Source organism: Balaenoptera borealis (genome assembly GCF_965194805.1).
Source record: "Balaenoptera borealis genome assembly, chromosome: 10".
NCBI classification, from domain to species: domain Eukaryota; kingdom Metazoa; phylum Chordata; class Mammalia; order Artiodactyla; family Balaenopteridae; genus Balaenoptera; species Balaenoptera borealis.
The window spans coordinates 114,965,313-114,987,590 of NC_138874.1; the positions used below are offsets into that span (position 1 = coordinate 114,965,313).

Genomic DNA, 22,278 nt, shown 5'->3' on the forward strand with positions numbered 1-22,278 from the left:
CTCAGGGTGATGGAAAATGTCCACGGATGTGAGTGGGTGCGGGTCAGGAGTTGATTCTGGCTTCAGGAAACGAGGGGACGCACCCAGGGGGTTGGGAGAAGGGGTGGCAGTTGGCTTTTGAAGAACGTTTAGGATTTTGAAGTTGTTGGATAAGAATTTAGGGAGGAGAGCAGTGCACTCTGGGTGACAAGGTCAAAGGCCAAGGATATTGGGTTAGAATGTCAGTTGTGGCAGGGATAATGGTAATCCTAAATCCTTCGAGGATGTCAGGTCTTTACACACATTCCCGCTAACCCTTGTGCCAGCCCTATGATTTAGGTATCGTTTATCCTACAGGTAAAAGCACTTGTGTCTCAGAGAGTTTAGGTGGCTTTCTCAAGGTGACGGGTCATGGGTCGGAGGCCATGATCTCCCTCTGCCTGGTCTGATCCCTGTTTCCACATGACCGAGTGGAGGGAGTGGGAAGACTCTTTCAGTTTTTATCCCTCAGGCAGTGGGAGCCATGGAAGGAACATGAGGTGTCAGAGAGCATCTCTGATGCCGGGCAAACATCTGAGAAGGTTTCCCAGCAAAATCCTGTGTCCATTCACCGGGAACTGGAGAGCTATTCGATTCAGACCTCTGTCACTGTGCACAGAAAGGGGGATGTTGAACAGGGCAGCTCTGGAGCCCAGGGGTTTAGGATGGAATCTTGGGAGTGATGCTTGCACACCATGGGGTTTTGGGAATGGTGCGTGACCCTTCAGGGCATAGACGTGTGTGTGCCTCTGTCCTGGGGCTGTTGGGAGGTAGAGGAGGGAGTCAGCGTGTGCTGTTAGGAGCAGGTGGAAGGCACAGAGAAGGGAGGAGAACCTGCGGGGCGAGGGCGATGGGGGTATGTTGAGGTTTCACAGTAAAGCAGACACCAGGCCAAGTGGGGCAGACGGGACAGTCAGGGAGAGGACAGTCCCCGGGGTCCAGGCCTGGATCCTGGAACCCTCGCTGCACGTGAGGGGCGCCCACGGACTTGGGGCTGCAGGACAGGCCTCGCCGCTGGAGCGTGAAGGCAGCCGCCAGCCTGCAAACAATGAGCACGGCTGCATCCCAGGAGTACTTCCCTTGCCAAAGCAGGCGCTGGGCCAGGTTTGGCCGGCGGGCTGCAGTTCGCTGAGCTGCTGTCGCGCCGTCGTGTCGTCAGTAGTGATGCGGTGTTCGCGGCGCGGGTGGCTGGAGCGGGAAGAGCCCGGGTGTAGAGGGGGCCCGAGGGCGCCCTTCCTCCGGGAGGTGAGGGTTGGTGAGGGAGTCCGGGAGGACGGGCGCGAATGAATGAGAAGAGCTGAAAATGGTAGTGCGGTGCGGGCGTGTGCGGACAGGCGCCGCGGTGCGGGGGCAGCGGGGTCCGCGGAGCACCGTCCGGTGGGGCTCGGGCGGGGCTGGGTGGTGGCCCGCTCACCGACGCGCTGCCCAGGGGGCGAGCCCACGCGCGCTTATGGTTTTGGACAAGTTCACATGAAGCGCTTCCAGGACGCAGAGGTCAGGAGAGCCACGCGGCAGCCCGACTTCCAGTCCGGCGCTCGCAGGGAGGCCGTGCGGGGCTCCGGTTCCGGTTCCGGTTCCGGGGCTGCTGTGGCTGAGGGCGGAACCCTGGGAAGCGCTGGCGCGTGAGGTGGCCCGAGGGGGGCGACGAGGCGGCCCAGGTGGGCTTCCCCACGGCCCTCTCTTCCGGCCTCCCCTCGAGGCAGAGGGATTTTTACAAAATGCCAGTCTGCTTCAACCTTGGTACTGGCTTCTCGCTGCTCTTAGTACATCTGTTCTTTCTTCTAAACTTTCGCTGGGTTGACCAAAATTAGCCTCTCAGAATTGTTCGCGTGGAGGGTACGTGATAGGATAGCTTTTGCACGCTGGCTTGAACGCCAGCAAGGGCCGTGCGCTTCCGTAAGAGCGGGATTCCGCCGCGCGGGCGCCTCCCGCGCCTCCCGCCAGCACGGGCCCGCCGCGGCCGCTGCTGAGTCTGATCTCCCTCCGTTTCTGTAATTCATTTCATAATGTTTTAGTTTTAAACGTACTTTATTCAAAATATCACATGGTTTGTCTTCATTTTTTACCGAAAATGTTGGTAATTGTTTTATTTTAAATAGTTTTAGGTACTTTTTAAAAGGAGCTCTTATTTCATCTTTGACTATGCGTTGGTTGAAGATGAATAAGAATAAGGAGATGGTAATTAAAAAAAAAATTTTTTTTAATTATTTATTTTTGACTGCATTGGGTCTTCGTTGCTGCGCGCAGGCTTTCTCTAGTTGCGGCAAGCGGGCTTCTCATTGCGGTGGCTTCTCTTGCTGCGGAGCACGGACTCTAGGCGCGTGGGCTTCAGTAGTTGTGGCACACGGGCTCAGTAGTTGTGGCATGTGGGCTCTAGAGCGCAGGCTCAGTAGTTGTGGCGCACGGGCTTAGTTGCTCCGCAGCCTGTGGGATCTTCCCCGATCCGGGCTCGAACCTGTGTCCCCTGCAGTGGCAGGCAGATTCTCAACCACTGAGCCACCAGGAGATCGTAATTTAAGGAGATGAAAGAAGAGTGAACTGCTGGTTGGCTGCTCTGGGTAATTATGGTAATCTTCTGTCTTCAAAGTGACTATGTTATAAAAATGACACATTATATGGTTCAATTCCAAAAATGGGGAAAAAACTTTGGAAGATGTTTTGTGTCTTAAGTAACTGGGGCTTCTGTTGTGCTTTAGAAGTGACCAAACTCTTTCACGTATGCTTAACTTTAAAAATTGTTTCTCTTTAGGTACGTGGGAGAATGGACAAGACCTGTGAAATGAAATACAAAATGATGGACAGCCCTTTGGGGAAGATCGAGATCTCTGGCTGTGAGCAGGGTCTGCACGGGATAAAGCTGCACGGCCAGAAGATCCCAGACACTGAGTGAGTGCGAGTCCTGCGTGACACCCACTGCATGGTTTGTTCAAAGCAACAGAGAATACGATTATTGCTCGTTCTCCATTGATCACAGGGTAACACGTAGCCACACGCTACCAATCACAAAAGTTAGCATCTCTCTAAAAATGGTAGGGCCGTGATTGTTCGTTTTCAGCATCTGTGCTTGTTGCCCAGGAACCCTCCACCTCCATTAACCACAGGGACATAACCTGTAATTAGGAGCCCCAGGACGTGTTAATGTAGACATTTATAGAGGTGTTGACGCACTGTGAGTATTGAACGCTTTGATTCTTAAGCAGGTGGGATGTGGGACTCTCTTTGGAAGTTTGGTGACAGGGAGCTGCTTCCTTAATCTTGATTTTTAAATCCAGGACCAGCATTCACTGTTCATCAGTCTGCCAGGTGATGAACTTTTATGGGACTTTTGTTAATGGACTTTTTTATTAATGGACTTTTATTCCAAAGTCCTGGAATTGCTTAATCAGGAGCTCCACTGGGCCTCTTGGAGATGGTGTCTGGCTGTTGGTGTGTGCGCAGTGGAGGAGAAAGGGTGTGAAATCCCTTTGTTAGCATGAAGTTAGGGTATTGCCATTTCTCACGGAACACGTTTCTCTCTTGAACGATCTGCACTATTTATTTTCTCTAATTATAAAACCATAAAAAATTCAAAGCACTCCTTAATGTTTTGTTCTGAAACGTAAGATTCAGTTTCCTCCATTCATTGATTGTGAGGAGCAGTTGTATTTTAAAATCGCAGTTCTTGTTATTTCTGACAGAAGAGGGGAAAAACCGCCCACTCCTTTGCTCAGCATTTGTCTTAACTGGCTAATAAACACAGCGCCAAGGATGTTAGAAAAAGAAAATACATAAGAAACATAAAAATTGATTTTAATGGACCGCTGTCAGAGACGGCTATAATGAGCACAAGGGCGGTAATAAATATCAGTTTTCGCCTCCTCGGTCGAGATTTTTCCTGTAGAGCTGCACGTTACAATCAATAGTCTTTTTTAAGACCAAAAAATAAGCAAACCTTTGAATTATATGAATACAGTCTTCTTGATTTCTATGAGAACCATCTGGCTGTAGTGTTCAGAAAATCACAGGCACCAAATAATTTGTAGGGAAAATGTCATTTTGTCTTTTAGTATGTTCAGTTGCACAGTAAATCACAGAAATTATGTGTTGAATTCTTTTTTTTTTTTGTTTTTTTAAAAAAAAAAGAACAAGTGAATTTGGAGAAGAAAAAGTAGGAGGAAAAACCCCTCTTAAAATGCTTTAAATGTCCATTAGGAACTGAGAACAGAGTGAAGATGAGGCTTAGCTTTGCTTCTACTCTCTGTACTTTCTGAATCAAGTTCGGATTAGGTTCATCTGCGGAAAACAAGCTCCTCCAAGTAACAGCTTAATCAGATGCAGCCGGTTTCTCTGGAGGAGAAGCACCGGCGGAGGAGCAGTGACGCCGGGTCTGCTGGCAGGATGGTCACTGGAGTCCGGCGCCCTCAGCTTTCCTCTCGGCATCTGCAGGCCAGACTCTGGGGTGCGAGCTGCCACACCCCTTCGCAAGCAGCAGAGAGAGGAGGGAGAAAGGAGGGGATGCCCGCTGTTTCCAGAAGCAGCATCCGTGTCTTCTCTTACCTTGCTGGGCACGCCACGTGGGAAGCACGGAGCTTGGCGTGTGCGGGCCGAAGTCGGCGGTTCTGTGTGGAGTAGATTTGGCGGGGGGCGGGCGGGGGGCAACCAGCAGTCTGTTGTATACGGTTAATTTGGGGAGGGATATTGCAGAAGTAGAGAACGGCATAAAAATTATCTGTGTGAATACTCAAGAGCTGACAGTTTCTTTCATTTAAAAAAACTGAGGTGAAAATCGCATAATGAAATTCGTAGATTTTAACCCTAAAGTTCAGTGAGTTTTCACAGATGTGTACGACCACACGACCACCAGCCCAAACCAAGATATAAAACACTCTAGAAAGTTCCCTCGTGCTCCTCCCTTTCAGTCACCCCCTCCCCGTTGGCATCCACCGTTCTGATCTCTGTCACGTTGGGTTAGTTTTGCTTGTTCTTGAGCTTTTTATAGATGGAGCCCTACAACACATACTTCCTTTGTATTCAGTTCAGCAGTGTTTTCAGGGTTCACCCGTGTTGCTCTGTGTATCAGTAAGTAGTTCATTCTTTATTACTGAGTAGTAGTTTGTTGTAGGAATATACCACAGTTTGTTTATTCATTCTCCTATTGATGGACATTTGAGTTGTCCAGGTTTGCGCTACTGTGAACAAAACTGCTATGAATATTCTTGTTCAAGCCTCTTTATGGACATACGTTTTCATTTCTCTTGAGCAAATTCCTAGGTGTGGAATTACATGGCTGGATTGCATGGCAAATGGATGTTTAACCTCGTAAGAAATTGCCAACACGTTCCCCAAAGTTTACCATTTTACATTTCCACCAGGAACGTATGGGAGTTTCTGTTATTCTGCCTTCTCACCGCACTTGGTGGTGGTAGTTTTTAAAGTTACAGCCGCTCTGGTGGGTATGAAGTGTTACCTCTCTCATTGTGGTGGCGACCTGCCCTTTCCTGATGACTTGTTTTGAACACCGTTTTCAGTAAGCTTTCATTGTGAGGCAAGTCTCTTGCCCATTTTTAGTTGGTGTTTTCTTGGTTTTTGTGGTCAGTTGGTAGTTCGGGTTATAATTTGGTGATCAGATATATGTATTGATCGTTTTCTCACAGGTGGGGACTTGTGTGTTTATTTTCCTAATAATGTCTTTTAATGAATAGAAGTTTTTAATTTTGAGGAAGACCAACTGTTTTTTTCCTTTCTGTTCAGCATATTTTGTGTGTTTAAGAAATATTTGCCTACTCTAATTTCACAAATAGATTCTCTTATAAATCCTTTGAAAAACATTATGATTTTAGCTTTTTATGTTTAGATCTGTGTTCCATCATCTTGAATTACCTTGTTGTGAGGCACTCAGTTTTTTCCACAGATATGTAGTTGTTTCAGTATTATTTGTTGGGGGGGATGTGTTCCATCATCTTGAATTACCTTGTTGTGAGGTACTCAATTTTTCCACAGATATTTAGTTGTTTCAGTATTATTTGTTGGGGTGGGGGAAACAATTCCTTTCTCCATGGCATCGCCTCAGTGCTTTTGTCAAAAAATCAGTCACATGGCCATACGTGTGTGGGTTATATATGTCTGGACACCGTTGTGTTCAGCTGATCTTTTCATCTGTTCTGTGCCAGTGCTACACTGACTTGATGATGTAGCTTTGTGATGAGTCTTGAATTAATGTGAGTCTTCCAGCTCTCCACCCCCCGCCACCCATTTTTGTTTGTTTGTTTGTTTGTGTTTTTTTTTGGAAGATTGTCTTGGTTTCTAGGTCTCAATTTTCCATATTACTTTTAGAATCAAGGTGTCAGTTTCTCCAAAAATGCCTATGGGGATTTTGATTGGAGTTCATTGAATCTGTGTGTCAGTTTTGGGAGGGTTGGCATCTTAAATTGAATTTTCCAGTTCATGACTGTGGTTTAGCTCAGCATTTGTTTAGTTTCTATTTAATTTTTCTCAGTAGTGTTTTGTAGTTACCACTTTAAAGATCTTGGTGTGTCTTTTGTAAAACTGATTTCTAAATACTTTGTTTTTGATGGTATTCTGAATCAGCTTAATTTTTTTTTTTTTTTAACTTTTAAACTACTGCTGCTGGTACATAACAGTTGATTTTATTCTGCCATCTTACTAAATTCACTTCTTAGTTCCAGGAATTCTTTTGCAGTTTCCTTAGGATTTTCTTTGTAGAAAATCATGATGTCTGTGAGTAAACACACTTTGCTTCTTTCTTTATGATCTTTTTGCCTTTTATTTTTTTTTCTTTTGTTGCACTGGCTAGAACCTCCAATATGACGTTGAATAAAAGTCATGACAGTGGACCTCCTTCCCGTGTTCCAGTCGTAGGGGGAAGTTTCAAGTATATCAGGGTGACTGCTGGCTTTGTTGGCTTTAATAGGCGTCCTTTCTCACACTGAGAATGCTTCCCCAATCTGTTGAATTTTGTTAAATGGTTTTTCTGCATCTATCAACATGATCCTGTTTTTCTCTTTTATTCTTTAAATGTGAAGTAAGCTAATTTTAGGATTTTAAACCAATCTTGAAATGCCACTATACTACATCATTTAATTCATGGTATAGCCTTTTTTTTCCCTTACATATTACGGGTTTAAATTTGCTATTTCGTTTAGCATTTATGTGTTTAAGTTCATGAAGGGTGTTCGTCTATAATTCTTTCTTTGGTGATGTCTTTGTGAGGTTTGGGCATTTGGGTTTTTCTGATTACATGAAGTGAGTTTGGAAGTGTTCCCTCCTCTACTTTCTGAAAGAGTCATGTGGGGGAATTTTTTTCCTCCAGTTTGACGCCACCTGGATCTGGTAGGAAGGCTTCTGATTAGAACTCCCTTGTGTGATAGAAGTAGGCGCTGCCCTCACCCACCTTGAGGGGGCTCTCCCTTGATTTGGCTTTTTGCAGGTGGAGCCATTTGCGCCCTCCAGGGCTGTGTCCTCTAGCTCTGCTGATGTGGTGGACGGTGGCCGCGAGGGGGTTTTGAGCAGAGCATCCTAAAGACTCTAGGCCCCTGTTCTCAGCCTCCTTCTTGTGAGTCCTGGCATCTTCATTTCCTCCGAAGCCGTGCTGGTTTCTTCAGTAGATAAATTAGAAGTTGGCCACTGACATCTGTCTGTAGTGAAATTCCTTGCACACTTCTATACAAAGTAGGATTCCTGTGCGTATGGCTTCATACAGTGATCCTTGATTTCTTTTTTTGTGTAAGTTACATTACTCACCTTTCCTAAAAATATGAGTGAAGAATATCAGTTTGGAAAGTGGTATAATAGTCTCAATTTCATAACTTCCTGCCAGTATCAGGTTTCCATTCACGACTCTTTTGCAAGAGCTTGACTGATCTCTCCCCACTCCATCTCCATGTGGCTGTGAAGCTTTGACCTCATCATCGTGCCCCACAATGTCTAAAATCTAAGGAGAAGGGCAGGAGAATATATTGGTTTTTCTAATGTTATTTTCCGGCTTGTTTAGTTTTCCATAAAGTTGATTGTAGTATTTGATTACTTGAAAATGGACTGTACAACCCTGGGTTATACTTATTACCATTATGAAAACAGCAGTAGGACGTTCGGATCTGGGAAGCTAGAGAGAATTAATTGCATGTGCTTCACGTCTGTCAAAGATTTACCTTTGTTTTTCATTTTTAAACTTTTTCCTTGTAAAGCTTTTTAGAAAAATGCAAAATACAAGTGAAAACGTTATAGTCCAACCAAAGTAAGCCATTGTAAAACTTGCTGTATTTTGAAAAATGGCGCAGGCTGTGTTCTACTTGACAGGAGTGTATGGTATCGTGGTGGTTCGTGTAGAGTGTCGCCATTTCTGCCTCCTGGCATCTTTCAGCTGCCAGCTCTGGTGTTGAGGGCTGGGAGGAGCATGCGGGTTAGGCCTTACCCTCCTCTGCAGACCTGGCTGGCTGGCCAGCCGAGGGGGGTGATGGGCGTGGGCCAGGACCCTCGGGGACCTTGAGAGAGTGTCACGGCGGGGCCTCTGCGCTCTACCTGGGAGGGGGTCGCCTGCCTCGTCGGGTGCACTGCCGATTTTCGCCCCTGGAACGTGCCAAAGTCGTCACTCCAATGAAGGAGGGAAGGTGCCTTTGAGGCCTTCCTGAAGGAAAGTTGGACTCCTGACGTCCATTCGGGTCTGTTGGTTTGAACGGATAGTGACTGATGGTTTCCGCATGCATTTGCTGCTTTCCTGTTCATCTTTAAATATTTAAAGCAAGTAAGTGGACCATCAGGAGAACGTGAGGCTGTCAGGGGCCTCTTTGGGGCCATTGACCCCGCGCGGCCTGGGCCTGCCACGTGCTGTTCCCTCGGGGACCTCGGTGCCCGTCGGTCTGCCCCTTCCCAGGTCAAGATAGTTCCTGAGAGTCCGCAGGTCATGAAACCCTTCCTGGGAAACTCCTAAGTTAATTCTTCCCGACAGATTGGGAAATTTGAATATAGACACAGCACTTGCTTTATTATAATTGGTCTTTCAAGGAAGAGAAGAAAGGGTTCTTACGGATGAACACATGCAGAGGCGCTCCCAGGAAAGGGACGCCCAGAACATGCGCCGCAGGAATTTTACCTGCAGCTAGTTTAGCTGTCTCGTTGCTTTTCTTCGGTGGCTCGAAATAATGATTTGTGTTGTATGTGCTTAAAAATGTAGTTGTTTTATGTTACAGAATGTTCCTTAAGGAGGTCTCTTGAGTCAAACAAGCATGTTTCTGTGAGGAAAACGTGCCAAGCTGTGTGGCTTCACAGAAGTCGTCTGTGTTTCAGAGCACGTGCCCGGGTGCCCTGGTGGGCCCGGGGCCTGGCGGTGTTGCGGGGCCTCCCTCCCTCCCGGTTGCCGGCTCAGGCGGTGCGTCGTCAGTAGCTCGTGGCGAGTTCCTCTCCTGACTTACGCGGTCAGTAACACAGACCGTGCGCGTACTTCGCTCTCAGTGTCCGTGACGAGAGAGACGGTGGCGTCGTCGCTCAGGCTGCTGGCTGGAGAGATCGGGGGGGAAGCCAGGGTGCTGCTCTCCAGCTGGGGCGTCTCGGGGGGAGTTCCCCTGTTCCCAGGACGGGGCGGGCCACGGTCGCAAGTCCTCCAGCCTCTGGAGCGTAAGAGCACTGAGAGTGAAGGAGGTAAACTGGCTCATCCCAAGCGGAGGGAGCTGGGTGTTTTCCTCCGAGGCATGTGAAATATCCTGAAACCCTGTGCTCAGAACGGTCACCTTCCGTTCGGAGGTGTTGGACTCTTCCCCTCTGTTCACGCCTGCTTTTGAAAGGATGGCACCGCAGCTTTCCCGGAGAAACGGCTCTCCTGCCACCTTGACGCTGCCACAGAAAGCCTTTCCCTTTTCCCACGAGGAGGAGACGTGGGCCGTATGGTGTGTGGGCCCTGGAGGACGGGTCCCCGCAGCGCCCTCACTCGGCCCAGGGCTCCCCCAGCTACTGGGATGTAACCAGCATCCGAGTTTACCCTCGCCTTGCGGGAAATGGTGTGCTGATGAAAAGCTCTGGGCTCTATCCAGATCTTCTCCAAGCAGCAGCTTTCCCCCTAAGGGAAGGGCCCAGTGCATGTCAGCCTCACCCTGAGGCCCGCAGGGCCTGCCTGGACCGTGTGCTCTCGGGTGGAGGCCCGCCCAGGACCAGTGCTCTTGCAGGGGCCATTTCTGGGGGAATTGGCCAAGTCAGTAGTCCCCCCTCCGCGGCCCTTTGGAGGTGCCACTGCCGTGCGGCAGCCAGGCCTAGACGTGGGCAGGCCCCCCCCCCCCCCCCCCCCCCCGCCGCCCACCTGCTCGTCCAGCTCTGTGGTCTTGTACCTCCCCTGGTGTCACCCGCCCGCTTGCTGGCCTCCTGTTGCCAGCCTCTTGCGGTCCTCGCCCTATTCCCCATTCATCTAATTAGCTGCGGTCGGGAAAGTTAGATTAAAGGCTTGTTCAACTTTTGAGAGGACTGAGGTTAAATAAACTCCGAGAGAAACAGAGTGGAACTTAGACAGTGTTGTAACATCTTGGAGGTCATTTCCATTTTCTCTGTGAGTCTTTTTCCAGAAGAGGCTGGGTTGCCGGGAATCAGACAGATAAGAGGTAAGTGGGGCTCCCCCCTTGGAAGGGCCAGGCCTTGTGTGAGCAGCTGAGTGCCGGCCACAGCGTTCAGCCCTTGGGCAGCTCCCCAGCCCTGCACTGACGCCGCTTTATCAGCAGAGGACTTGGGGGTGGGCGAAGGAGGCTGGTCCCAGGGTCTCGGGAGAAAGACTGGAGGGGAGAGGGGGCTGTCGCCTTTCCTCACTTTGCTCTTCACCACTGACGGCCCCTGCAGGAGCTGACCTTCCCTCCCCTGGTACCTCTTCTCGACCTTCTGAGTAGTTGAGGAGAGCCCTGAGACGGTCCCTGGTTGGGTTGAGTAATGAGAACTGGGGTGACTTCCGTGCTGGGTGCCTGGGTGAGAATGTCTTTAAAGTAGAAGGCTCACCAGTTCACGACTAATTTGAAAATTCCAGCTCAACACTTACTGTTGTAGGAACGGAAAGGATACAGTGATGTGTCCTCGTGTGTGTTTGCCTACCTCACACACGACGTGCGCACCGCAGACTTACAGGGTGGTCACGCGTACATGCTGGTGTTTACAGCTAGGCGGGTGATGCTGTGCCCCTTTCCCAGGGGACAGAGCTGGTGCCACATGAGGAGCGTGGTGGCTGGGACTCAGAGCCACTTCTTCGGACTCCTTCCTCGAGCCAGGTTGCACCTCATGGCCATCCCCCTCTCCTTCTGTGAAAATAAAGCTGTGTGGCATCTGAGACCATCGACATACGTTTCTCATATTTTGCCTCTGGATTTTGATTTCCAGAATTTTTATTGTTCATGTATCTCTAATATTTTCTGGTATTTAAACCATCTGTGACTCGTGAATACTTTTCAACTTTTGTTTTTAAAATGTTAATGTCATTTAAGCTGTAAACTCTCCAAATGTATTTGGTTTGTTAAATTTATTTTCTTTAAATTGTATCAGTAATTAGATCAGCTCCTTGGTATTAATGTACAGGATAGTTCTTGAATGCTGATCAGTTTAGAATTTAAATTGAGTTAAAGGTTAAATGAGTTTAATTTTTGAATTGAACTGAACCATTGTCTTGTGTCAGATTCATCCAGAATTTTTATTTCCAGTTGCTGTATCAAGTGACAGAAGTGGGTCTTTTTGTGATAAAAACATTGAATAAATTTAGGATTAAGCTAGAGTCACTTGTTTGTTCACTCAAAACCTGTGAGTGCCTGCTGTGTGACAGGCCCTGTGCCTTGGGGATGTGCATTGGGGACGGCACAGTAATGCATGTGACAGCTCCACCTACACGGACCTCACACCCAGCACAGGACGGGCCTGGGTGGTCAGTCAAGTGTGGCGTCACGGGCCTCCACGGGGGGGGGCATGTGTGAGCAGGCGTGGAGGCGGTTAAAGCGGTCGGGGGAGGAGGGGGCTCAGGCCCAAGCCCGGGGCTGTGGCAGTAGAACCGGGCCGGGACGTGGTCTGGCCGCAGAACCGGTGGAGCCCCGTATCGGAGGGGGACGTGGGGACCCTGGCAGGAGGAGGCGTGCTGGGAGGCCGTGGGCCCTGGCTCGGGTGACTGAGCAGGTGATGGTGGCAGCTCTCGGCGTAGGGTGCAGGCGCGCCACGAGCAGAAGAGAAGGATCTGGAGGAACAGTTGAACAAGGGAGCTGGTCAAGAAGCAGCACCAAAGAAAACTGAAGACAAGCCAGGACGCGGAAGAGAGCAGGGGGAGGATGGAGTCGGGGAGGCCGAGGACAGGGCCAGCTGGGTGTCGTGTTGAAATTGCTGTGGGCGTCTGCTCCCTCTGGGGTCCAATACTGACTTCAAGTTTCCTTCAAGCTCTGAAGTGGGCATTCCTGGGTGCCTTGGTCTTGGTTGAACCTGCATTTCCCACCCAGTTAATTTCAGCTTTGCCTCTGGAGTCCCGGGCAGTGGCGGTGGTTCCACGTATGTCCGCAGTGGGGATGGCTCCATCCAGAGTCGAGACGGATCGTGCAGAGCATGGATGTGCCATGCAGGGCGGTCCAGCAGGGACCCGGACCCAGAGGGCAGTCGAGTTCACACCCAGGCTCTCTCGTCCCCTGTGAGCCCGCGGAGCTTCTTGCCGGGGCTGGGGTGGGACGGGAGCCAGAGAGTGATTTCCGCAGTTCATCTCGTTTGTGAATTCTGTAGTTTTCTTCAGTGTCCCTCTGGATTGAGCCAGACTCACAGCTGCAGCTCCAGGGAGTTTAGAGAAGTGCTCGGCTTTCTCTCTGCCCAGTTTCTGTGTCTTGGTTTTACCTCGTCCGTGTGGATTGCTTTCAGGCTTTTACCCACTTCTGTTACCAGGTCTTCTCTAGTTTCGTTTAGTGTTTCCGTAAGAGCCCCAGTATATCTGTTTATAAGCATTTCTGTGACACCCTCCCCATCTGATCTACACACACCGCATATGTGCACCAATCTTTTTTCAACAAGAGGGCTTACACACTCAATATATTAAGTATTGATACACCTGCAGATTCTGAGTGGTTCTGTGGAAGAACACGGGTCCTCCTGGACCAGCATTTACTTTGATTTCTGGCGTCTCCCGGCAGAATGCTCACGCGTACTGTACGCTGGGGGGATTATAGTTTTCGTGCCGTGATGGTCTCTGATGGGATCACGTTAGGACTCTGAAGGCTGCGCCTCCCGTGCCTTCTTCCAGAGGTAGGCCTCGCCGTGCTCACTGAGCAGCACAGGTGAAGCACGTAGAGAGCGCTCTGACGCTTTAGCTTCCCCACCTGACAGTGGGGGGCGTCCATCGCTTCTGAACGAGCAGCCGTTGAAACCTTCAGCTGCTGAAGCAGACATTCTGCTGCTTCTGTAGATGGCTTCACACAGAGCCCGTGCTGGTCAGGTGGGGCTGGAGGATTCCTGGGCTGAGCACCCAGCTTGGGGCGGGGGGTGGGGGGTGACATTTCTTCTCGTTCTGAAGAAGCCGTGTTGCTGGGAGCCGTCCCTCTGCAGCTCACGTGGGGGCAGGGTACTAGGCGAGGAGCGTCCACGTGCAGATTCTGCACATTTCCAACCACAGTTTTCTGCCAGGGTATTTAGGCAAGCTAAAAATGGAATATAAACAGTTCTAGAAGGATGCAGTTATGAGGAGAAACATTTTTAAGACTTAACCCATTGCAGTAGGAAAATGTAAGCCTTGGGGTGTGACGATTCTTTTTTCGGTTCCTTTCTCAAATAGATGTCCTTGTGTACAGTGTTTATATGTGAGTGTTATGTATGTGTGCACACACGCTTGTATAAATATATACATTCTAGACATTTCTGTCCTGCCTCTTTAACGTTGCTTCCGCTAAAAATACATACTTCTAAACCTAAGGGAAATGAAATTGTTGTTCTTGGTTATTAAAGATACCCCAGAAGTAGCCTCCCCAAAATAGTGGTTTTCCTTCCTAAAATTCATCTGGAAAAATACTTAGCTTTCTGATCTTTATTTTATCCCGTTTAAGGCTGTTTGTTAGGAAGAGTTATTGTATAACTGAGCACTGCTTTCATTAAAAAGAGCTGGGCCACTTATTTCCTCCAAAGTTTCTGACCTTTTCTAGGTAAACAAAACTTCTGTTAAATAATATTTTGAGACTAACACCTTTGTCACCGCGAGTGGTGCCGAAAGCCCCCTGCTTTCTGCTGGTCCTGCGCACAGTCTGGCCTCGCAGGCATCTCCTGGGCGTCTGTGGTGTCGAATGGAGGGCCGGGGACTGGCCGGGGGGCTGGGCAGAGGAGGGAGGCGTCAGCCCCTCCTCGGTTCTCAGCGAGTGGCTGGGGGTGGAGACGGGACCCGGCCGATGCGTCAGACACAAGTGCAGCGGCTGTCAGGAGGCCACGTCTGTTTTTTAACTGGCTTGTTGGTTGTTTCTTGATGTTGAGTCGTGTGAGCTGTTTATGTATGCTGGATATTAATCTCTGGTCAGTCGTATAATTTGCAAATATTTTCTCCCATTCGGTAGGTTGTCTCTCTGTTTTGTCGATGGTTTCCTTAAAAAAATGGACAGAAGAACTGAATAGACATTTTTCCAAAGAGGACACGCAGATGGCCAACAGGCCCATGAAGAGATGCTGGACATCGCTAATCACCAGGGAAATGCAAATCAAAACCACGACGAGCTAGCACCTCATGCCCGTCAGAATGGCTGTCCTCGAAAAGAACACAGACAACAAATGTTGGCAAGGGTGCAGAGCAGGGGGGACCCTCCTCCGCTGTCGGTGGGAACGCAAACTGCCGGAGCCACTGTGGAAGACAGTGTGGAGGTTTCTCAGAAAACTAAAACTAGAGCTGCCATATGACCCAGCACTTCCACTCCTGGGTATACACCTGAAAAAAACAGAAACACTAATTTGAAAAGATACACGCACCCCAGTGTTCGTAGCAGCATTATTTACAGTTGGCGAGATATGGAAGTATGCGCACGCACACACACGCACACACACGCACACACACACCCGCAATACTACTCAGCCATGAAAAAGAATGAAATTTTGCCATTTGTAGTACCGTGGGTGGACTTGGCGGGCATTATGCTCAGTGAAATACGTCTGACAGAGAAAGATAAATACTGTATGATATCACTTATATGTGGAGTCTAAAAAAGACAACAAACTACTGACTATAACAGAAAAGAAGCAGAGGCACAGATGTAGAGAACAAACCAGTGGTTACCAGCAGGGAGAGGGATCGGGAAGGGTACTATAAGGCTAGGAGATGAAGAGGTACAAACTATTACGTATAAAGTAACCTACAAGGATGTATTGTACAACGTGAGGAGTAAAGCCAGTACTTTATGAAAACTATAAATGGAGTATAACCTTTAAAAATTACGAATCGCTATACTGTACACTTGTAACTTATATAATATTGTACATCAACTGTACTTCAGTTAAGAAAAGGCGGGGGCCGAGTTTGGACCGCATGGTGCTGTGTGTGGTGTTGGTGGGCGGAGCAGTTAGACCTGAGGCCTGCAGAAGGCCTGTGGCAGTGTTCTCCAGGACCGCCTGCTGTGCCTGTCCCTGTCCCGGGGAAAGCTGGAGCTGGGCGGGGCACATCTGTTTCTCTGTCCCAGCCTGCGCTCAGACCCCATCCTTCTCCACCAAGCTCTGCGGGTCCTTCTGTCTGTACGTTGGCTTCCATCAGTTTGCAGACACGCGTGAACTTCTTCTCAAGGGATTGAAGAAATGCTGGTGTTTACTTCAAATAGTAACCAAGAATTGTGCAGGCAAATGTCAGGGATTCCGGTTAACAGTTGTTAATGGGTTCTGAATGCTTCCCGGCAGATTACTCTAGGGATTTCCTGGGTCCCTGGACCGTCAGGACTGTAAGGGACCTTGGGCAGCACCCAGGCCGGCCCTGTTACTTTCCAGATAGAGGAACCGAAGTCCAGCGACTGAGTGTGCTGCCGGGGCCACCCCGCTGCCTGGCGAGGGAACCACGGCCGAGGCTCCCTCTGCTGTCCTAGAGGGCTTCGGGGGGCAGGCTCTCCCCTGGCCGCAGGCCGTCTCTTGTTCCCTGTGTGCTTGCTGGCTGCGCGGCTGCACTTGCTTGGCCCAGTTCGTTAGCCTCTGAGAGTCAGCCTGCCCGCGGGTGCTGCTGGGGTTCGGGGGGTTGTCCGAGAGCGGGAAGCACACCCGGTGGGGAAGGACGGGGGTGGTGTTGGGGCCCTTGCTGCTGGAGCAGTGAGTCCTCTGGGAGGGGGAGACGGGGCGCGGGGGGACCCGGGCCGGGGAGGAGGTGCAGAGCTGTCTGTGGCGGACGCGGCCCCCCCTTCCCTGCCGAGCAGAGGAGCAGACGCGGGAGCACAGGCGGCCCAGGGGCGCGGCCCGCTCGCTGCCCGCCTCATCGCGCCCTTCGCTGTGATGTTTCATGTCGAAAAGTAGGAAACCGCGGCTAGTTGATTTCTTTGTTAGAATTCATTTATTACGTTGGCAAGTACGTTGAAGGAAAGAAGGGAGTGTTCTTTCTGAGCTCAGCGTGTCCTGCCTGTGCCCCCTCCTCCTGTACCGTAGATGCATTGTTAGTGCAAGGACAGGACTTCTGCCCATGACTTGTTTATCCATTTCATTAACTTCTTCACTTCTGCAGCTCTTCTTCCCTTCACTTCATCATGCCAGCTCCGGGGATCCCTTATTAAAGGGATAATTAATCATGTGATATCTTGTTTTTTGCATCTGAGTTTTCGAGAGCGGTCCAGATTTTTATTGCCTAAAGTTCCATATGCCATAGACATAATCCCATCAGCTGTAAATTGTCTTCTGGAGAAGAAACTGACAAACAACTTTATAATTGCGTTTTTAGCCTTAGTATCTGAGGGCCAAAAGCATATTCAAGATTTATGGAGTTCCTGAATTTAAACCGTAAGCCATAAAATTTTCTTAAGGTCGGTCCCCATCTGCATCTATTATTACAAAACCCTTAAAGTTACTTTAGCATATGACATGTTAATAGTTTTTTTTTTTCCTTTTCCTTTTTTGACAAATTGTGTCTAAGGAAATTAGTTTGCTTGCGTGGAAAGTTATCTGTGTTTGCAAACTTGAACAGTTTTGCTGGTTAAGCAATCTAGAGATGATAAACTTTTTTGTCAAAGTATGGTTTTGGTGCTGCCTTAAGAATTGCAGCCCGTAGGAGAGGTCTGTTTTAAAGGGCGCCCGCTGTTATTTCTGCCTAGGGTGTTACGGGGATCATTTGAATTCACAGAACTAAAATAGGTACAATCTTTAAAAAATCTACTCTTCAGTTTATTTACCTGATACGGAGGAGCAGAGGTGTAAATTAGAGAGAAATTGTCATCGTTTTGTCCCGATTTTAAGCAGGGCTGGACCCGCTGATCGTTTCAGTGGATGGTTACCCTCTCGGGGCAGTGGAGTCACAAGGTTGTAGGTAGGGAAGGGGAAGAAATTCCCCTTTGTGCCTACGTAGTCAGTACTGTTTTGACCCAAGTACGTCCTTCTTCTGTAGTAAAACATACACGAGATGAAATGTACCACGTTAACCATTTTAGGTGTACCGCTCCATGGCATTCAGCACGTGTACGTTGCTTTACAGCCATCACCGCATCCGGCTCCGGAACTGTGTTCTTGCCAGACTGCGGCTCTGTACTCACGAAACACTGGCACCTCCGCCGGCTCTGAGCCCAGGCCTGGTCCCCCCATTCTGCCTCTGTCTCTCTGCCAACACACCTCTGATACCCAGAGTTGCTGGGCTCCCCCAAGCCGAGAGACGCCTGTCTGGAGATCCAGTCCCCCTGCCGATGCAGTAAGCTGCCTTGGCTTGGATGGCAGGTGGGCCTCCAGGCACCTTCTTCCTCCAGGCTGTGGGGCAGGTACTGCAGTCGGAGCCCCATTGGGAGCACGGGGGCTGCAGAGCCGGTGTGGCCAGATTTTGCTGATAGGTGGGGAAGAACTTTGAAGAAATGCAAGGTTGTATATAATTCTGGGGAGGAATTGCTAATGAAAGCAGGACCCCAGGGCACAGAAATTGTAAGGCAGAGAGACGCTGAAGAAGGGCACCATCGTAAGACTGAAAGGATGCTGGATTAATCCCGGAGCTTTCTGCACCTGGTCAACTTGTCTTTGATGCCGTCGGACTTTTCCACAGAGGAAGTGGGGGAAGGTTAGCAGGGAAGGTCGGGAAGACCACAGACAGGGCCTGGGGCGGCGGGATGAGGAGGGACGGGCAGCGGCCTGCAGGGAGAGCCGCGGCCGGTGGGGCAGGAGGGCCCCTGTGTGCTGCCGCCGCTCCCTCTGGGAGCCCCTGGTCTGGCAGTTCTAGGTGGATCTGGCTGCTCTTGAATTTGTGATTTTCACATCGTTTCAAGGGCCTTCGTTGCACACGGAGGTGCTTTCCCCTGAAACATTTAACTCTTTCCCCTCTCCTTGTCTTTAGCGAATGGACTACTGTTGGGTGCAGTGATCAAAACCAAAACATCAAACAGGCACCAGAAGATCTTTAGCGGATGCGTTTAACACGCTTCAGAGACAGCTGTGAGCGTTAGCATGTGGCCTGATCTTTGCTGCCGCCTGGAAGGCCGGCCTGTGCTCCCCTCAGGAGAGCTTGCCCCTGGCCTTCTGAAAGTGACTTCCGGTCCGTCCAAGGAGGGATTGTGGCCTGTGTCACAGAGGCGTGGGTGGCTGCATGCGCTTCCCACCCGGGCTTGGCGCTCTGTTGAAGTGGAAGTTTCCCGTGCTGCCCGTGGGAATAATTACTAGTTTTATGTCATGAAGCCAGCCAGGATAAGGAGAACCAAAGACCAACTTTTATCCCACTGTTAGGTCAAACAAGATAGCTGATGTAACGACCCTCGTAATGGTTCGGCTTATTTAGTGACGAGAGGGCAGTGGGAAGAGGAGACCAGCTTGGCGAGCGTCCCGGCGGGGGCTCCGCTCTCCCCAGATTCCCCGGGGGGACTGGACTCCCGCTGCGAGAGACGCCCCCGGCTGTGTGACTTCTGTGGCCCGAGTGAGCTGCTGCCGTGGCCGTGCGGGGCGCGTGCCCCGGGCAGGCCTCTGCTGCGGGGAAGGCGGGGTGCGGCGCGCCCCACAGGCCCCACCCCCAGGGGCCCGGCCCGGGCACAGCCGTCTGCTGGCGTCGCCGATGGCGTCGCGCGGCCCCCTGGGGGTTGCCCCGGGCTGGACCCGGGCGCGCCTCGTGCGTCGTGCTCCGTGGCGCCCCGCTGGCCCGGGGAGGTCGCCCGTCCTGTTACTGCTCGGGAAGCTCCGGCAGGAGGGCCGAGGGGAGGCAGAGCGCCGTTACTGCTGGGAGGGAAGGAGGCGGGGGGCGCGGGGCGCTTCCCTACCCAGGAGAGGGTGAGGTGTGTGAGGACAAGGGAGAGTGTGGCTCGTCCTCATCCAAGCCCGCTAGCACCCGTGTGTGGCTCCAAGGAGACGTTAGGCGCGCCGTGAGCCGAGTGACGCGCTCACTCAGGCGAGCGTTGAGGGTTCGCCTGTGCGGAGCGTGCCAGGGCGCGCCTCTCCACCTGCGTCGGGTGACCGGCTTCACTGTCGTGGGGAAATCGGCGTGGTGAGTGAGTCCCCTGCTCACGCTGGGGAAGCCTTGTACCCCTCGTGTGGCGGCCGCCTCAGGTCGGTCCTGGCACGGCGGGGCTCCCGCCTGAAGGTGGGAGGCTTTCCGTGGACGTCCACTGAGGGACCGCAGTGCAGACGCCACGGCCAGGAGGCGTGGAAGTACGTGCGCTCCGAAGGCCGTCCCACAAGGTTATTCTTCGTTTCCCCGCTCACGTGTAACCTTTTAGTGTTTTCTCCCAGCTCTTCCGTTAATGTATGTAAAAATATTAAAAGCCCTTGTATATTACATCAAAAACTATGTCAGCTGCTCTGCTTTTTTCTATTTATTAAAACTTTTCAAGCAGTAAAAACATTTTACTTGTTAATGAGGGAAAGTGGGAAAATTAATGACATAGAGCTTGGATCCACCAAGATGTCTCCTCTTAACCACGCACAGACAGCTCTCTCCTCGCTGCACGTACTTTAATTTCCGCGATAGGGTTCAGTAAGCAAATGCAAATAGATTTAATGATTTGCATCAGTAGATCATTTCTCTGTTTAATATCCTCTGATATTTTGGGTCAAGGACTCTTTCTTTGGGAGGCTGGTACAATTTCTAGAGCTAAAATTATTAATATTAGTAATAATACATTATGTTCAAGTGAGTTGAGATAAATTTATCCTTTTCACAAAGTCAGATTTACAGAGTATTTCTGTTTGCTGTGGAGGGAGGAAACACTGCCTAATGAAGTAGATGAAAGGAACGGGCCGTCTTCCTGGTTGCCCGGTGCCTTGGAGCTGGGTGACACTTGTCAAACGCCGGGTGCTCCAGTGCCCAGCACTTGAGAGCAGTGGTTGTCTTGTCTTATATCCATACACTGGGTGAACCTGTGGGCCCACGGGGCACACAGTACATTTTTGTCAAGCCAGTTCAACAAAGGAGTGAAATTAGAACTCTGTTCACCAAGCACTCATTGAGCTTTTCTGTGTCAAGCCGGTAGTAGCCTGGTGCGAGATGGATGCAAAGACATGAGCCTGTCCTCAAGGAACTCTGTCCATTAGGGGAGCCAGAAGTGTCGGCGAGTAGGCAGAGAACAATATACAGAAGGCACTAAAGACTGATTGAGAAGCTCTGGAATTAGAGCAGGAGGGGAGCTTTCATGGGGAGAAGGCAGAGGATCTCATTGGTGGCCTGTCCCAAAGGCCACCTCCATTCCTGACTCCCCTTAGAAAGGCTGAGTGCCAGGTGCTGGCTCACCTGACCTTGCTGCTGAGGGCCGTGGGGAATGACTGCTGCCCTCTGGATCACTCCAGAGGAAAAAGACCTTTCCTCCCTAATAACAAGAGAAGTATGACTGCTCCTCAGTCTTTGGACATGATTGTGTGAAGATGTGTGACTCTGGGAGCTGGGGCAGCTGTTTTGTAGCCATGAGGGGATGAAGCTGGGGATGATGCTGGAGCTGGGGATGAAGCTGGAGCCGAAAGGCAGTTTGTTACAAGAAAGAATGATGGGAAGAGCTGGGTCCTTGATGGGCCTGCCGGTGGCTGACTTTCCTCAGAACACCTGTGACCTGATGCATGTCCACACCACATGTGGCACAGCCATAAGCAACCTGCAGATGGTGCGCGTGTAATGTTTTCATCTGTGAAACTTAGGCTTCTTTTAGCAAATAAAGAAAAATGTAAAGGAAATAGGAGTCACTCATAGTTCTAATACCCAGAAGTACGTTATTCACATTTTAGTATAATTCCTTCTAGCTTTCTCATCACTGTGTGTTTAAAATCAGCTCTGTATTCTACATTCTAAATTTAACCTTACATCATAAGCCTTTTTATTATGTTATTAAAAACTTTTTTAAAGTATGATTTTTTTTTTTTTAAAGGTCTGTCTTAGAACCTTTTTAAAGGCCTGTGCTGAATGGCTGTGCCATAATTACAACTCTTCCTGTCCTGGTGAACATGCAGGGTGTTTGTCTGCTGTCACTGGCTTGCTGTACACATCCTCGATGAGCATCTTTGTGAACCTGGGGGAGTGTTTCCTTAAGCTTTCTGATTTCTGTCCCTGTAGCTTATGCCCCTGTAACACCCTTTCTTTTCCGCACAGTCATTTCTGAAATTAAATGTGTTCATGTGACCCCCCCCCCCTTGAAGAATGTGGTTTAGTACTTCAGGGTAAGAAAACACTAGCGCTGACTCTTCTGGCCCCTCAGTCCTTGCTCTTTGACCCCTGAACTCTAGACTCGGGTGTACTGACCTGCACTTCCTGGTGTGTTGCTGCACAGCCCAGGTCTCAGATGGTGCCAAGTGGTGGGTGAGACCCACTGCCTCTGGAGCTGGACTCCCGTGTTTTGAGGCCCAGCTCCACCTCTTTATAGATGCAGTGGGACAAATCACTTCACTGCTCTGTGACTCGTTTGCCCACGTGTCAAGTGGGATCACGGTAGTACCTGTGACATAGGATTTTTGGAGGATTAAATCCGCTAATCTCTAGAAAGTTCTTGGAGTGGTGCACAACCCAGAGTAGGCTCCGGAATGTTAGCTGCTGTTATTGGTGGCGATGATGGCAGCCGTCCTACTACCACTGTTACTGTTTCCTGAAGTAGCCCTGGGGTGCTCGCACCGCGGCCTCCTTCACCTGGAAGCTTCTTCCTGCCCCTCCTCTCTCCCAACTCTGACACCTTTCCCAGCCCTCTCTGTGCCCCA

The 22,278-nt window shown here is 50.1% G+C and overlaps 1 protein-coding gene across 2 annotated transcripts in view; it reads left to right on the forward strand.

Annotated features, from left to right (window-relative positions):
• Nucleotides 1-22,278, forward strand: part of MGMT (O-6-methylguanine-DNA methyltransferase) — a 283,621-nt gene that overhangs the window by 56,434 nt on the left and 204,909 nt on the right. For both annotated transcript variants that reach the window (XM_082407398.1, XM_082407399.1), the window contains exon 2: nucleotides 2,768-2,904. In XM_082407398.1, coding sequence (XP_082263524.1) covers nucleotides 2,780-2,904 — 125 coding nt within the window. In that variant the 5' untranslated portion in view covers nucleotides 2,768-2,779. The remainder of the gene's footprint in view (nucleotides 1-2,767; nucleotides 2,905-22,278) is intronic.